The 14629-nt window shown below is 54.9% G+C and overlaps 2 protein-coding genes across 3 annotated transcripts; one reads left to right on the forward strand and one right to left on the reverse strand.

Annotated features, from left to right (window-relative positions):
* Nucleotides 1-1991: 1991 nt before the first annotated feature.
* Tubb (tubulin beta class I) lies at nucleotides 1992-5260 on the forward strand. The gene is made up of 4 exons (XM_004847066.3): nucleotides 1992-2221; nucleotides 3358-3466; nucleotides 3738-3848; nucleotides 4071-5260. Exons 1-4 carry the CDS (start codon nucleotides 2165-2167, stop codon nucleotides 5126-5128), a joined length of 1335 nt encoding a protein of 444 aa, XP_004847123.1. The 5' UTR covers nucleotides 1992-2164; the 3' UTR covers nucleotides 5129-5260.
* Flot1 (flotillin 1) lies at nucleotides 4070-14521 on the reverse strand. 2 transcript variants are annotated; one of them, XM_004847062.3, is made up of 12 exons: nucleotides 14250-14521; nucleotides 14095-14170; nucleotides 13932-14022; nucleotides 13597-13740; nucleotides 13363-13482; nucleotides 13183-13278; nucleotides 12846-12998; nucleotides 8740-8921; nucleotides 8613-8658; nucleotides 8101-8238; nucleotides 7803-7967; nucleotides 4070-7402 (listed from the first exon to the last, which is right to left on the reverse strand). In XM_004847062.3, exons 1-12 carry the CDS (start codon nucleotides 14290-14292, stop codon nucleotides 7373-7375), a joined length of 1284 nt encoding a protein of 427 aa, XP_004847119.1. In that variant the 5' UTR covers nucleotides 14293-14521; the 3' UTR covers nucleotides 4070-7372. The 2 variants fall into 2 exon arrangements, with proteins under 2 accessions (XP_004847119.1, XP_004847120.1); XM_004847063.3 differs by lacking the exon at nucleotides 14095-14170 and having other exon boundaries at nucleotides 14250-14495.
* Between the last annotated feature and the right edge of the window lie 108 nt (nucleotides 14522-14629).

Here is a 14629-nt window from a genome sequence, read left to right on the forward strand (position 1 = left end):
AGGAGTCATGTCATTTCTTCCTGAGAATATATCCCCGACGGACATTTTGAGGTCATTTTCCTTAAATGGACGATCCTAAAGAAAGTGTTTGCAGGCAAACAGAAAACTGATTTGCCAAAAGTCCTCACTTTTTAAGGGACGAGGGAAGGATGATAAAACCGTTATTTTCTAATAAGACATGAGAAGAATGATAATGTGATGTGCATATAGGAAGCTCTTTCCTATTAGTTATCTCAGCTATTCCCACAACAACGAAATAGGCTGAAATAGATCTTACAAACGAGATATTTGAAACTGAGAAGTTAAATGCCTAGATTTCTACAGCTGATGTAAGGACAAATTGAAACAAATCGTTTGATTTCTACACTTTTTCTATTAGTACATGACTGCTTTCATTGTGAGCACCCCCCCACAACACAAAAGATTCTATTTTAAATGAGTATAGGGGTCTTACACAAGTCGACGGTACTTTACTTAGGTGGCTTACAAATGTGTGTTCAGGGCTGGGGATTTAGCTCAGTGGTTCCGCTGCTTGCGAAACGGAGTTCGATCCCCGGTACCAAAAACAAACAAAAAACCCCAAACACAAAAGCAAATGTGTGTTCATCTGTGTATTAATTTAATGTGAACAATGACCTTGATAACACATCTGTATTATAGCGGGGGGGGGTTAGCTCAATGGTACTGCTCTTGCCTCGCGAGTGCAAGGTCCTGAGTTCAGTCCTCAGTACTGTAAAACAAGACACATCTGTATTACAGCACTTAGCACACTCCATTATTTATCCTCTTCTCAACAAACTTCAGTATCCTAGAAGCCAGAAAGCTAGTTTTTTTTTTTTTTTTTTTTTTTTTTGGTAGCAGGGATCAAACTCAGGTCCTTGCGCTTGCAAGGCAAGCGACGGAACCACTGAGCTAAATCCCCGGCCCAGAAAGCTAGTTTTTGATCATTACGTATTCCTGGTTACTGCTTTGGTGCCTACTTAGTATCTTTGAAATGAGTGAACTCCTGGGAATAAAATGGGTTGCCCATCCAATTTTGCCCCTCCTCTCTTTCCATCCTGAGATTGTACATTGGCCACATCTGGTCAGTGAAAATCAGCTAACTGAAAAACTGACTTCATCAAAGTGTCTGAAAGAGGTATGCTGGAAAAACACTGATATTCTATCAGGCATCTCACTTCCATCGTTTCCTTTTGAGGAGTTGACCAAGTAGTCTTCACATTCTGCCCTAAGGCCTAGATTCCCTAAATGCACGGAGTCGTCTGGCTTCACAAAATCTAGATCTCAGATTCTCTAAAAGATTCAACTCATTTTTTGAACAGACCCTACGGAAGTCTCTATTCTGAAAACTCCTTGCGGCAATTTTCTCTTTTGAGACAGTGTAACTTGAAAACCACCAAGGAAATTGGAGGACAATCCCTTCCTTCTTTCTGAGGTATCTAGGGGATCCACTCTACTGCAGTTCTTGCCGTGGGTCAACAAAGGAGCGGATGTTGTGACCAGAGCAGGGTACCACATTTTCGCCGAGCTAAGCTGTACTGTTCTCCGGAGAGCTACCGCAGCCGGGAGCTTTCAGGGCGTGCCTACCCCACCTCCCAACTCCCGGCACCCCAGACTGCCCAATTCCTGCATCCCCCCCAATCTATTTTGTTTTTGTAAATTAGAAAAAAGAACTCCCACATAGAGAAAATTTTCTCTATGGTCATTTTTCATTAAAAAATAAAGCGACAAAAAAGAAAAAACCCAGTACCCACCCCACCCATTCCTAAATTCATTTTACAGCGGGGACAACAATAGAGGACTACGACTCCCAGAGAGGACTGCGTTCATCCGCTGCGCAGCAACCAATGGGCGCCTGGTACATGACCAGCGCTGACCAATTAAAGCCGGGCTCGGTGAGGCTTTGTCTGCCGACCTGGGCGCGGGCGCCTATCTCCCGCCTCCCAGCCCCGCGCATGCGCGCCCCGCCCTGCCCGCCTTCCCTCCTGGGCCCTCCCCTGAGCTCTGCCTCTCAGAATCTTCCTGCCGTCGTGTTCGGATCTCGCTGCTCCAGCCTCCGGCGCACGTTCCATTCTTCCAGCTCGCGACCAGCAAAGGAAAAAAGCCCACATATTTTCTTGCTCTGTACATTCCTGGAGGCGAGCAAAAGTAGTTAATTTTAACCATGAGGGAAATCGTGCACATCCAGGCCGGTCAATGTGGCAACCAGATCGGTGCCAAGGTAAGACAAAAGCCTCTTTCATTATATTTTCTGTTGCAGTGAGAAACCCAGATTCAAGTAGGAATTGTGGGGCGTTTGCAGTCCATCCTTAAGCTTTGCTTTCCATCCACCCCACCCAAAGTTTTTCACATGTGAACATAATAACCATTTGTAGCTTGCACTTGGTCTTGAACAATGGGAAATTCTCGGCAGCACGTTTTAGGGAACTATACAAGGACTTGTGCGGTTCGGGGCACGGGGAGACCGAGGATCTGTAAGATCTTGGCCAAAGGGCGGGCTTCCTAACGGCCCCAGGCCGGGAAGGAGCTGCCCGAGACCAAACGAGCGGGGCCCCGTGTGCACCCTTGACCTGCCTGGCCGGGTGTGGGGCGCACAGCGGAGGAGGAGGGGCGAGGTCGGGGCGCGGGCGCCTCACGCGCACAAAGGATCGGGGAGCCCCGCGCGGCCTCAGGTCCCAGGGTCGTTCCCGCAGCCCTTTGTGGCGCTGTGGCGCGAAGGGTTAGAGGTGGGTTGCTCCTTAAGAGGGCCGATTTAGAGCGAGAATAGGGAAGAAGACCGGCGGCGGCGGTGTGTGTGTGTGTGTGTGTGTGTGTGAGCTCTTTGGTGGGTCCCTTCCCCCTCGAAGTGGGAGAAAGCTAGCCGCGGGGAAAGCTGGGGAAGGGAGCAAATTCCGAGGCCGGGGACTTTCTTTTTTTACGCGCGGTTACAGTGTAGCGGTGAGGAAGTACGGCCGGCCGCTACGTGGAGGCAGCCGGGCGGGCCCGGGGGCGGGGCCAGCAGCCCGGCGCGCGGACAATGCGGCCGGCAGGGGCGCGCGGGCTCCGCCCCCCCCGCGGGAATGGCGGCCCGGGCCGCGTGCGCCTGCGCCGCAGTCACGTGGTGGTGGGGGCGGGCGGGCGCTCTGCCCCACGCCCTTTGTGCGCCGAGCTGGTCGCTGGTGGTCGGGAGGCCTGCTGAGCCAGCTCTACCTGCGGCACATACGATGGCGTCCGGTGCAGCGGAAGCTGCAGCTTTCGCCTGTGTGCCAGGGGAAGGGCGTGGCGGGCACAGCGCGGAGCCAGGCCCCGAGACACAGGTGGAGGTGGGCAGGCGGTGCGGTTGGCCGCTGAGGGCTCATTGGGCCCCGCTCGCCGCAGTTCTGGGAGGTGATCAGCGATGAGCACGGCATCGACCCCACCGGGACCTACCACGGGGACAGTGACCTGCAGCTGGACCGAATTTCCGTGTACTACAATGAAGCCACAGGTCAGGGCAAGAGCGGGGGGGGGGGCTCGGTTCCCACTTCCTCTCCCGCTTTTATGCGAGGTCCTTTTGCATTCTTGGGGTCCGTTTTCCTGTTTGAGCGAATCGCTGTCCTTTGCTTTTGGGGGAGGTGAGTGGGTGGAGGTCAGTGGCTGTCTGCTGCCGCCCGCTGGCAGAGCACGGGATCGCACGGTGGGGTGTGCAGCTCCCTCCCACCCGGATTTACTTAACCTTTTCCGCAGCCGGCCTTCACACGTCTGCTTGATTACTGTAGGTGGCAAGTACGTTCCTCGCGCTATTTTGGTGGATCTGGAACCTGGGACCATGGACTCTGTTCGCTCTGGTCCTTTTGGCCAGATCTTCAGACCAGACAACTTTGTTTTTGGTGAGTTCTACAAACGGTATAATGGAGAATGTGATTCACCTTATTTGGGGGTGAGGAGATAGTAGAAATTAGGAGATTATTGGGCCAGAGCTTTTCCGGGCTGTGTTCTGGAATGGGGGTGAGAATGGAGGCTGTCCGGGTTTGTTGCAGAGTTTGAAGGGTAGAAGGAGTGTGTCTCTTCCACGCGTCACACACTGAGCTTTCCTCCTGATCCTGTTCCAGGTCAGTCTGGGGCAGGCAACAACTGGGCGAAGGGCCACTACACAGAGGGGGCTGAGCTGGTGGACTCAGTCCTGGACGTGGTGCGGAAGGAGGCAGAGAGTTGCGACTGCCTGCAGGGCTTCCAGCTGACCCACTCGCTGGGGGGCGGCACAGGCTCCGGCATGGGCACCCTGCTTATCAGCAAGATCCGCGAGGAGTACCCCGACCGCATCATGAACACCTTCAGTGTGGTGCCCTCGCCCAAAGTGTCCGACACCGTGGTCGAGCCCTACAACGCCACCCTCTCCGTGCACCAGCTGGTGGAGAACACCGACGAGACCTACTGCATTGACAACGAGGCGCTGTACGACATCTGCTTCCGCACCCTCAAGCTGACCACACCCACCTATGGGGACCTCAACCACCTCGTCTCTGCCACCATGAGCGGCGTCACCACCTGCCTGCGCTTCCCCGGCCAGCTCAATGCCGACCTCCGCAAGCTGGCTGTCAACATGGTGCCCTTCCCGCGTCTCCACTTCTTCATGCCTGGCTTTGCGCCCCTCACCAGCCGAGGAAGCCAGCAGTACCGCGCCCTCACGGTGCCTGAGCTCACCCAGCAGGTCTTCGATGCCAAGAACATGATGGCCGCCTGTGACCCGCGCCACGGCCGCTACCTGACCGTGGCTGCCGTCTTCCGGGGCCGCATGTCCATGAAGGAGGTGGACGAGCAGATGCTGAATGTGCAGAACAAGAACAGCAGCTACTTCGTGGAGTGGATCCCCAACAACGTGAAGACGGCCGTGTGCGACATCCCGCCCCGCGGCCTGAAGATGGCCGTGACCTTCATTGGCAACAGCACGGCCATCCAGGAGCTGTTCAAGCGCATCTCGGAGCAGTTCACGGCCATGTTCCGGCGCAAGGCCTTCCTGCACTGGTACACGGGCGAGGGCATGGACGAGATGGAGTTCACCGAGGCCGAGAGCAACATGAACGACCTGGTGTCCGAGTACCAGCAGTACCAGGACGCCACGGCCGAGGAGGAAGAGGATTTCGGGGAGGAGGCCGAAGAGGAGGCCTAGGCCGGAGTCCCCTCACCTCAGGCCCCTCACCTGCCCCTTACCTTCACCATTTGTTTGCTGCCTCTTTGTTTTGGGGGGTGTAGAACAGCGCCTGGCACAGAGTAGGCACTCAATAAATACTTGTTTGTTGGATGTCTCCTCTTTCTCTCTGCTCTGGCAGTGCTAGATTTCTGTCATTGTAGGTGAGCTTGTATTTTCTGCTGGCACCCACTTCTCACTGTCCAGTTAATATATCTGACTTCAGAATAATTCTCATTTAGAACCAGTCAGGTGCTGAAAACCCATATAACGTCCACCATCCTGAGACCAAGGGAAAGGTACAGTAGAGGTCAGTACGAGAAGGATGGCGTTTCCATTCTGGGGCAGTGTGGGAAGGGGGGAGTCCCCGCTTCCACGTCCATTTAGTCCCTGTCTCAGCTTCAAGAGGGGTGAACAGTATTCTCTCCACTTACCTCCCTCTTGGCTGTCCAGAGCTCCCCTTTCCCTTTGGAGGGGAAGCCTGCCGGTGCCCCTAAGCCTCCGGGAAGCCTTCCCATCCCCATGGAGCATGCGAGTCGTGCAAGGTGCACATGGCCACCTTCCTGTCCGGGTCACTCCCCAGATGGCCAAGGAAGCCCCCCTCTTTACATATCTCATCTCTTGCTATTTCCCCCACTCTTGATTTTTGTCCTGTCCTCCACTCAGATTTCTATTTTGTGTTGAACTTGCTTTTTTTCATATTGAAAAGACAACATTGCCCCAAGAGCCAAAAATAAATGGGAATTCAAAAAACCAGTTGCAAAATGTGTGCTCATTGAGGGGAGATTGCAGGTTCAGGGCTGGGGCCTAAGTTCAGTTACAACACTCTGCTGAAAACTGAACAGCCTCTTAGTGTCTTAGACCCTGCACCCCAGTCGCCCCGCCCTTCAGGACCAGCCAAGTCTTAGTCACCTGGATAGGCTCCTGCTCAGGTGCAGGTTCTCAGGGTGGAAGACGCCCCCAGAGAATGTCACAGTGCATTAGCTGCATCTGGGAGTTTGCTGGGCAGTGCAGCCTGGCCTTGAACTTGGGGACCCTCTGCCCTCAGCCTTTTGAGTGTTGGAGTTAGTTCCTATACCACCATACCTGCCTCCAGTGTACGAGCTCTAGATTGACCTTGAAGGGTCAGGGCTGAGAATCACTGTTGTGCTATGTTCTGGGGTGTGGCCCCTCCAGGATCCCTTTGGGTTTCTGAGCTCCTATGGGCTCTGCTGAGGCCGAAAGATCCAACAGGAAATCCCACCCAAGGAACCTTAATTTCATGCTTAAGGTGCAGAGTGTCAGGTATTCTAGCGTCTTCATTAGGCCGCCACATCAAAGCAAGCTGAGCAGGTGGCAAAGGTGGGCGTGGAGGACTCGGGCAAAACACTTGCTTAGTGTGCAAAAACAGGCCCGGGTTGAATGCTCAGCAGCATGATAAAGGAAATGGCCTCACTATGTAGTTCAGGTTGGCCTTCAACTCAGGTAACCTGCCTTAACCTCTCACAGTGCTAGGATTCCAGGCTGTGCTACCAGTCCTGGCCAAGGTGATTTAAGGGGATGCATCCAGGTTATGTGCCAATACTACACCGTTTTGTACGAGGGATTTGAGAACCTGTGGATCCTGGTATTGGGATCCTAGAGCTATTCTCCTGGACATCAGGGGAGGCTGTATTTGGCATTGTCACATGGCCATAATTTCAGTAACTAAGAATGCAGTTCTCAGCATTTTTACCATAGCCTACTTTTCTGATTACAGCCAGATTTTGGGGAAAAATGAACTCTACAGATCTGCATGGTGTACAGAAAATGTTTTTCTCGAAGTCTAGAAAGGCTGTTGGATGTAAGGGGGCCACACTGGAGCGTTCACTTTGAATTGGTTCGGTTTTATTACCTTTCATAAGTATCAGAGCTTGCTAACAGCAGTTTATTTGCAGGAACCTTGACTGTCTTCCATCTCGGTCAGGAATGGATCAGACAAGAGACTACAGACTGATTTAGTGAGGAACTTAAATTCAGGATGGGGTGGCACGGGGCTGGCACACCTGGCACAGCACCTGGGGTGGCGGTCAAGGCAGTGTGGGTCTGCAGGGAGCAGCCCCACCCCAGGCAAGGCACAGGCTACTTGGCAAGGAGCAATGAGGGACCCCTTTCAAACAACATGCTACAGGGGTCACTGGGGTGCATGCAACAGCGGGGCCATGCAGGTGACAGGTCCCCAAGGCGGCACCGGTGAGGGCTGAGGGCTCAGGCCATCCTCAAAGGCTTGTTGTTCACCTGGCGGAAGTCAAGAGAAGGTGACACCCTGAGTAGTAGGGGCCCCCCCTGTCAGCCCCCACTAGGACCATGCAACTCTAGAGGCTTCCCTCTGGTGCCCGACTCAGCCCCTTTCCCCTAAACAGTACGTAGCCCAGGCTGCCCCCAGGCTCACAGTGATTCTCCTGTCTCAGCCTCCCGAGTGCTAGGATCACAAGTGTGTGCCACCATGCCGTGCTAGTACTTTCCTTACTTTGTAAACTACATGCTCTAAAGCTAATTAGATTTGAAACAAAAGCCATCTTCGGTGCACAGAAGGCAATTAACCCAGTGGCCCAGGCCTCCCGGCACTGCTGGGGGTGGGGAGGGGTGGGCCGACGCATCCTGTGATCCAGGTGCTCAGCACGCGCCCCGGCCTCACCTGGGCGATGCTGACGCCTGTGAGTCTCTCCACGCTCTCGGGCAGGCAGCTCAGGATGTCCAGCACCTCCCCAGTCACCTTGGCTGCCCCCATGGCTCCGCCCCCGCTGGACACCAGTGTGATCTTCTTGGCCGAAGTCAGGGGGCCGCTGATCTCTTCTGCCACCTGGTGGAGGGCAGGTCCGGCTGAGCGCCCCTGGCCGGCCTGCTGACCCTCCCTCACCCGGGCCTGGCTGGGGGTTCCCACCGCTCAGCCCCCCGTTCCAGTGCCTCCTCTCCCCTGGCCGCACCAGCCCGACCTGAGGCAGTTTCTCCAGCAGCATGTCCAGCTGCGCAGCCTCCTGGTACAGCTGGAAGGCTTCTGCCTTCTTGGCCATCTGCTCGGCCTCGGCGCGGGCTCTGGCCCCGATGGCGAAGGCCTCGGCTTCCCCGCGCATCTGAGGAGGGGAGAGGGTGCTTGTGGGAATGGGAAGAATGAAGAAGCCCCAGTTCAAGCCAGGCGTGTGGCGTGTGCCTGTGATCCCAGCACTTGGGAGGCTGAGGCAGGCAGACCGCTGTGAGTTTGAGGCCAGTCTGAGTTACATCGTGAGTTCAAAGCCACCTGAACTACATAGGGAGACCCTGTCTCAAAAAGAAACCCAATCTGGGGGCCGGGGATGTAGCGCAGTGGCGCCGCGCCTGCCTCGCAAGCGCAAGGTCCGGAGTTCAATCCCTTGTGCCAAAAACAAGAAAAGAAAAAGAAAGAAAAGCAGTCCAATCAGCAACCCGCAAACGCCCTCCCTCCACGCGCTGCGCAGAGCCAGCGCCTCACCCGCACGGACTCGGCGTCGGCCTCCGCCTGCATGATCAGCTGGGACCTGGGCAAGAGAGAGGCGCAGGGGTGAGGGCTGCCCTGTCCCGGGATCAGAGGCCCCGTGCCCGCGCGCCGGGGCGCTCACTTCTCGGCTTCGGCGAGGCGCTCCAGCCGGTAGCGCTCGGCCTCCGCGGGTTTGCGCACCCGGGCCTCCAGCTCCTTCTCGCGGCGCGCGATCTCCTGCTCCTGCAGCGCCACCTGCTGGGCGCGCTCCACCACCTGCACCTGCACGCGCTGCTCCTCGATCTGCTGCTTGGTCTTGGCCACCTGGGGGCGGGCACGGGCGCGGGCGTCAGGGCCTTGGGGCTAGTAGCCTTCACCCCAGCCCTGAGCACTGAGCACGGGCCCGGAAAGATGGCTTTTAATTTTTACCTTCTGCACACAGTACAAATTCACAGGGAAAAAGTGTACAGTGAGAAGCAGGGCTTTGTCCACCTCGTCCCCCCACCGGGCTGGAAGCAATGCCTGGGAGCAGCGCGCCGTCACTACTGGATTCTGCTTATTTAGCCAGACTTCAAGTATTTATTGATTTGTGGTGCTGGGAATGGAACCCAGGGTCTTTGCACAGAGCCACATCCCCAGCCATTTTTATTTTTTGCTTTGAGACAGGGTCTCGCTAAATTGCTACACTGTTCAGGCTGTGCTCAGCCTGTCTCAGCCTCCCAGAGAGCTGGAATTGCAGGCCACCGCCACGCTAAATTTCGTTCTTATTTCCCAGAGTTGTTCAGGGATCAGAAAGCTCCGGCCAGGACAGTGAAGAGGTGACAGGCAAGGAACACAGCTCCGCTGCCCCACTGCTCAAACTCAGCAGCACGTCAGCTCCAAGGGCTGTGCCTTTGCCGGTCTGCTCCAGGTGTGGCCACCTGTGCTGTCTCCAACCTTCCAAATCTGCCCCACACTGACGGCTGGCCGGCCGCAGGATCCGCTCCTCCCTCCCTCCCTCCCCTGCTTCCTGTCTGGTGTGGTGAAATTTACCTCAGTGGCTCCCGCAGAGCCCGAAAAGTCATTTTTTCCAATCCTGCATCTCTGGGATTAATCTTTCTCCCTGAATGAGTGCACGTGTTACGGGTGTGGCTGCTCAGTTTTCTGGCTTCCTCAGAAGTCTGAAGAATCTGGCTGCCTAGCCTTTTGTTTTGAGATCTGTTCTTTCCTGGAATTTTTTGGATTTGATTTTTTTTCTCAGTGCTGGGGATCAAACCCAGAGCCTTGCACAGGCGAGGCAAAGCCTCCACCTTCTGAGCTGCATCCCTAGCCCCTCTAGTATTTTTTATCTTTACTAATTTTTCTTCTTTTTCAGTACTAGGGATTAAATTCAGGATCTTGCACTTGTGAGGCAGGTGCAGCACCACTGAGCTAAATCCCCGGCCCTAATTTTTCCATTTTAAAACATATTCTGGGAAATTTTTTAGAATTTCTTTTCCAATGTGAGTTTTGTTTTCTATTTCTGCCTCTTGTGAGTTTCTTTGTGCTTTTGTTTTTGTTCTGTTTTGATTTTCTGAATGCAAACTCTTAATGACTTTCCCCCTTTTTTTTCTTCCTTTGGTGCCAGGAACTGAACCCAGGGTCTCGTGTATGCTGGGCAAGTGCTTCACTGCTAAGCTACATCCCCAGCCCTTTCCAAAAAAAAAAAAAAATTCAGTGGACCCTCAAGTTACAACCCAGCTGACATATGAACAACTTGGTTAATTAGGTTAATGGAGGATTCATCTGCCTCTCGCTATCTATAGTGTGTACCCAGGTAAACATCCAGATCTCAGCTATATTGACTTACAACCAACTTGAATTACAACCACCCCTCAGAAATCGCTCAGTCAAGGGTCCACTGTGTTTTAAAAACTTCAGACAAGGTCTCACTAAATTGACCAGGCTGGCCTTAAACTAGAGATCTTCCTCCCTCAGCCTCTCAAGCAGCTGGGATTACAGGTGTGTGGCACCATGCTAGGCTTAAGCTTTTTCTCCTGCAGAGCAGCACGGTACAGTGGACATGGTATAGTTGAGACAGGGTCTCAGGTTGGCCCTGAACCCACTACGGAGCCCAGGCTGGCCTGAACTCACTATGGAGGCCAGGCTGGATTGGAACTTCCGGGGATTCTCCTGCCTCAGCCTCCTGAGTGCTGAGATTTCAGGGGTGCACCACCATGCCTGGCTCTGTTCAGCTTTTAAAAGTGTATTATGTACCAGGCACCATTCCAGTACTCACAAAACAAGGATTCATTATCAAATATCTGTTTTGTGCCTACTATGTGCCAGAGCTTGTTTTGGATGTGAGGGTTAATTATGACTGATACACAAAAGATCCTTGCTCTGGTGGAGCTTACCCTGTAACACAGGAAACAACCAATAAAGCCAGGTGCTGTGTGCATGACTGTATTGCCAGCTATGTGGGAAGCTGAAGTAAAGAGGACCCAAGGCCGAGGCCACAGATTTCCAAGCACAATGGAAAGCTATTAGAGAACATTCAGGGAGAGGTGCCCCAGCCTGTCTGCACTTTTTTTTTTTTTGGTTCCAGGGATGGAACTTGGGACCTTGTGCTTTCGAGGCAGGTGGCGGAACCACTGAGCTAAGCCCCCGACCCTTTTTTTTTCTGTCTGCACTTTTATGGCGATCAGTCTAGATGTCTGTGGCAAAAGAGAAGAAACAGCCAGGTGTGATGGAGCACGCCTGTGATCCTAGCACTTTGGGAGGCTGAGGGATGAGGACTTCGGACAGTTTGAGACCTGCCTGGGCTACATAGTGAGTTCAAGGCCAGCCTGAATTACAGAGCAAGTCTCTGTCTCAAAAAAAAAAAAAAAAGCTGAACAGAGCGCCCCCAGTCCAATCCTTTGACTTACAGGGAAGGAAAGCTATGGTGAGAAGGCTAAAACCACTCGGGTTTGGACTAGTCAACCCCACAGGACCACAGTGTAATGTCTTGGTCCCCAAGGCTGTGCTACCGGGAGTGATGGAACTGTAGAGAGACAAGAGGGCCCTGTGTCGTGGGGCCTGGCCTGAAGAGGACTGAGGCACTTGGCCTTCCTTGCTGTTCTCCTTTCCTGCTCACGAGCTCAGCTGCTCTGCAATGCACTGGAAGCATGGCTCGACCAAAAACCACAATAAGCCTTTTCTATTTCAATCTCTAATTACCTCAAGTACTGTGTTCTAGTGACAGAAAGCTGACTACACAAGAACTTTATCCAGTTTCCCCAAAAGCTAGTGGTTTTCATTCTAGTAATGCTCTAGTGTACATACAAGTGACCTGAGGATCTTGTTAAATTACACATCCTGATTCAGTTCTGTCTGAACTGGAACCTCAGGGCTCCCTCACCTCCCCTGTACTGGGGACTGAACCCAGGGCCTTCACACATCCCCACTTTTTTTTTTTTCAGGCTGGACTTGCAATCCTCCTGCCTCAGCCTCCCAGAGTTCTGGGATTATAGGAATTCACTAGCACACCTGGCTAATACTTATTTTGTTCCAGAGGGAAATACATGGTCAGGTTCCTGTGAAGCTCTGGTCATAACATATTTATCAACCAGTCAGTATATGACCTTGTATTGTGTGTTTCTGTTTAGAGAGAGCTTATGTAATATGGTTGGTTCACTAAAACAGACCTCTGGCTGACAGCCTTCAATTCATGGCTAAACAGAGCTCATCTGATGCACATACTTTCTCCATAAGGCAGATCACTACCTCTTGTGCTGATGGCCTCTGGATAGCACAGAGCACCATGCTTGGGAGCCACTGGGGTGGCTGGGTTTTGTTTCTTTGTTTGATTTTTGAGTATCGAGATAGGAACTCTCTGTGTAGGTCAGGCTGACCTTGAACTCATGATCCTCCTGCCTCAGCCTTCCAGGCTGCTGGGATTATAGATATGCTCTGTCATGCTTGGCTACATTTTTTGTTATTGATGTCTCTCCTTACATGGGAGAGGCAGGTCAGAAATGGAGAACAGCAACAGAAAGAAATGGAGAACCAGAACAAGCTCACCGAACAGGAGAAACAGAGGTGGGGCTGGGGATTTAGCTCAGTGGTTCCGTCGCTTGCCTTGCAAGCGCAAGGACCCGAGTTTGATCCCCGGTACCAAAAAAAAAAATAATAATAAATAAATAAAAATGAAGAAAAAAAAAAAAAAGAAAAAGAAACAGAGGTGGCCTAAGAGGCTGGGGATGGGGCACTTGGCAGCATGGCCGCCTGCCCGCTGTTCGGCCTTACCTGAAGCTGATAGGCCAGGTCAGCCTGAGCACGGCGGGTGTTGACCTCGATGTCATATGCAGCCTTCTTCAGCTCGTAGTCCCTCTGTGCCTTGGCCATCTCAATCTCACTGAGGTACTGAGCAGAGACCTTTTCCTGCTTGGCCTTCGCCTCCTGTCCATGGGGTTTGGGCAGGAAGTCAAGGTGGAGGAAGCCGCAGCGGCTGCTGAGCCTGCTCCCCTAGCCTTCCTGCCTCCCCGTCAGGGCTCCTCCATTTCCGGGCCAACTTAGCCGCCCAGCTGTGCCCTTCCCTGCCCTCCCCACAGGTGGCCAGCGCACCTGTGATCACCCATCTCACCCGAATCCCCGCATCTCTCTTGGCCTCAGCTTCCCCAATCCGAGCATCTTTCTGGACTTGTGCTGTTCGAGCTTTCCCCAAAGAGTGCAAATAGTCCTGTGGGAGAGGAGCAGAAGCCAGAGTCCTGTGGGCCTAAGAGGTGGGAGAGGGCAGCAGGCACCGGCGGGGACCTGGTCTCACCTGGTCGTCGTGAATGTCCTTCAGTGTGTAGCTCACCACGCTGATGCCCATGTTGACCAGGTCGGAGGAGGCCACCTTGAAGACCTGCTCAGAGAACTTCTGCCTGTCCTTGTAGATCTCCTGAGACACCAGGGCAGGGGAGAGGGCTCTCAGCGCTCAGCTCCACTGACTCGCAGACCCCTGGGCCTGAACCCCACCCCTGCAGACTCCCGTGGGGATCCTCCGGGGACCCACCTCCACGGTCATGTGTGCCATGATGGCCCTCTGGTGGCCCTCCAGCGTCTCCAGGGCTATGTGGGCGATCTCGGCCTCTGTCTTTCCCAGGAACATCTGGCAAGCAGCCGCCAGCATCTCCTTGTTCTGCCCCTGGATCTTCACCTGCAGCCCGAGTAGGGACCCGGAACGCCAGTGGAAGTGTCAGGGGCCCCGGGAGCGAAGGGGGCCTCGAAGAGCAGCTTCTTCTCTCAGAGAGTGAGGAGGAGGAGCCGCCAGCCTGGGGTGGGCGCTGGAGAAGGCCGGTCAGGGTTCCCAAGGCTCGGGACGCGGGGTGGACTGGGCCTGGGGCTCACCTGGGCGATGCCCGTGACAGAGATGGGCACCCCGTGGCGGGTGTACACCTTCTCGCTCTTGACGTTGAGGGTCAGGGTGTTGAGAGAGATCCTGGGGGAACAGAAGGCACGGCCGGTGGGAAACAGCGGGGAGAGCGCACCGGGGCCGCCCTCGCCTCCCTACCTCTGGATCTTCTGGACGCAGGGCAGGACGAAGACGCGGCCTCCGGCCACCATGACGGGGGGGCTCCGGCAGAAACCTGCGGGCGGATGCGGGGAGGGCGCTGCTGCGAGCCTGGCGCGCAGGGCCGGGGGTCGCGGGCCAGGAGGGAGACTTACCCGAGACCACCATGGCCTCGTTGGGGCCACAAGTGAAAAACATGGCTCAGGCAGGCGCTGGCAGAGCGTCGCTCTGCGGCGGAGGAAGGGGCGCCGCGCGTCCCCGCTTCCCGTCAGGCCGCTCCCGCCGCGCTCTTCGAGACCCGGCCCCCGGACGCAGCGCGGTCACGGCGCAGCCTCACTCCGATAGCGGGCCCCCCGCGGCCTGGTCTCCGCAGAGCCCGCGTCAGCCACCGCCCCCCGCCGGCCGCGCCCAGCGCCTGCAGACGCCCGCCCCTTCCCGGCAGGCGCCGCTCGGGGTCCGCCCCGGGCCCCGCCCCCACACTCCTCCCCCTCCCCGGGGCGCGCGCGGAGAGGGCGAGGGCGGTCGGGTTGGGCCG

The sequence above is a fragment of the Heterocephalus glaber genome, unplaced genomic scaffold (assembly GCF_053883595.1).
Source record: "Heterocephalus glaber isolate CG9 unplaced genomic scaffold, H.glaber_assembly_v1.0 deba00001141, whole genome shotgun sequence".
Lineage (NCBI taxonomy): Eukaryota > Metazoa > Chordata > Mammalia > Rodentia > Bathyergidae > Heterocephalus > Heterocephalus glaber.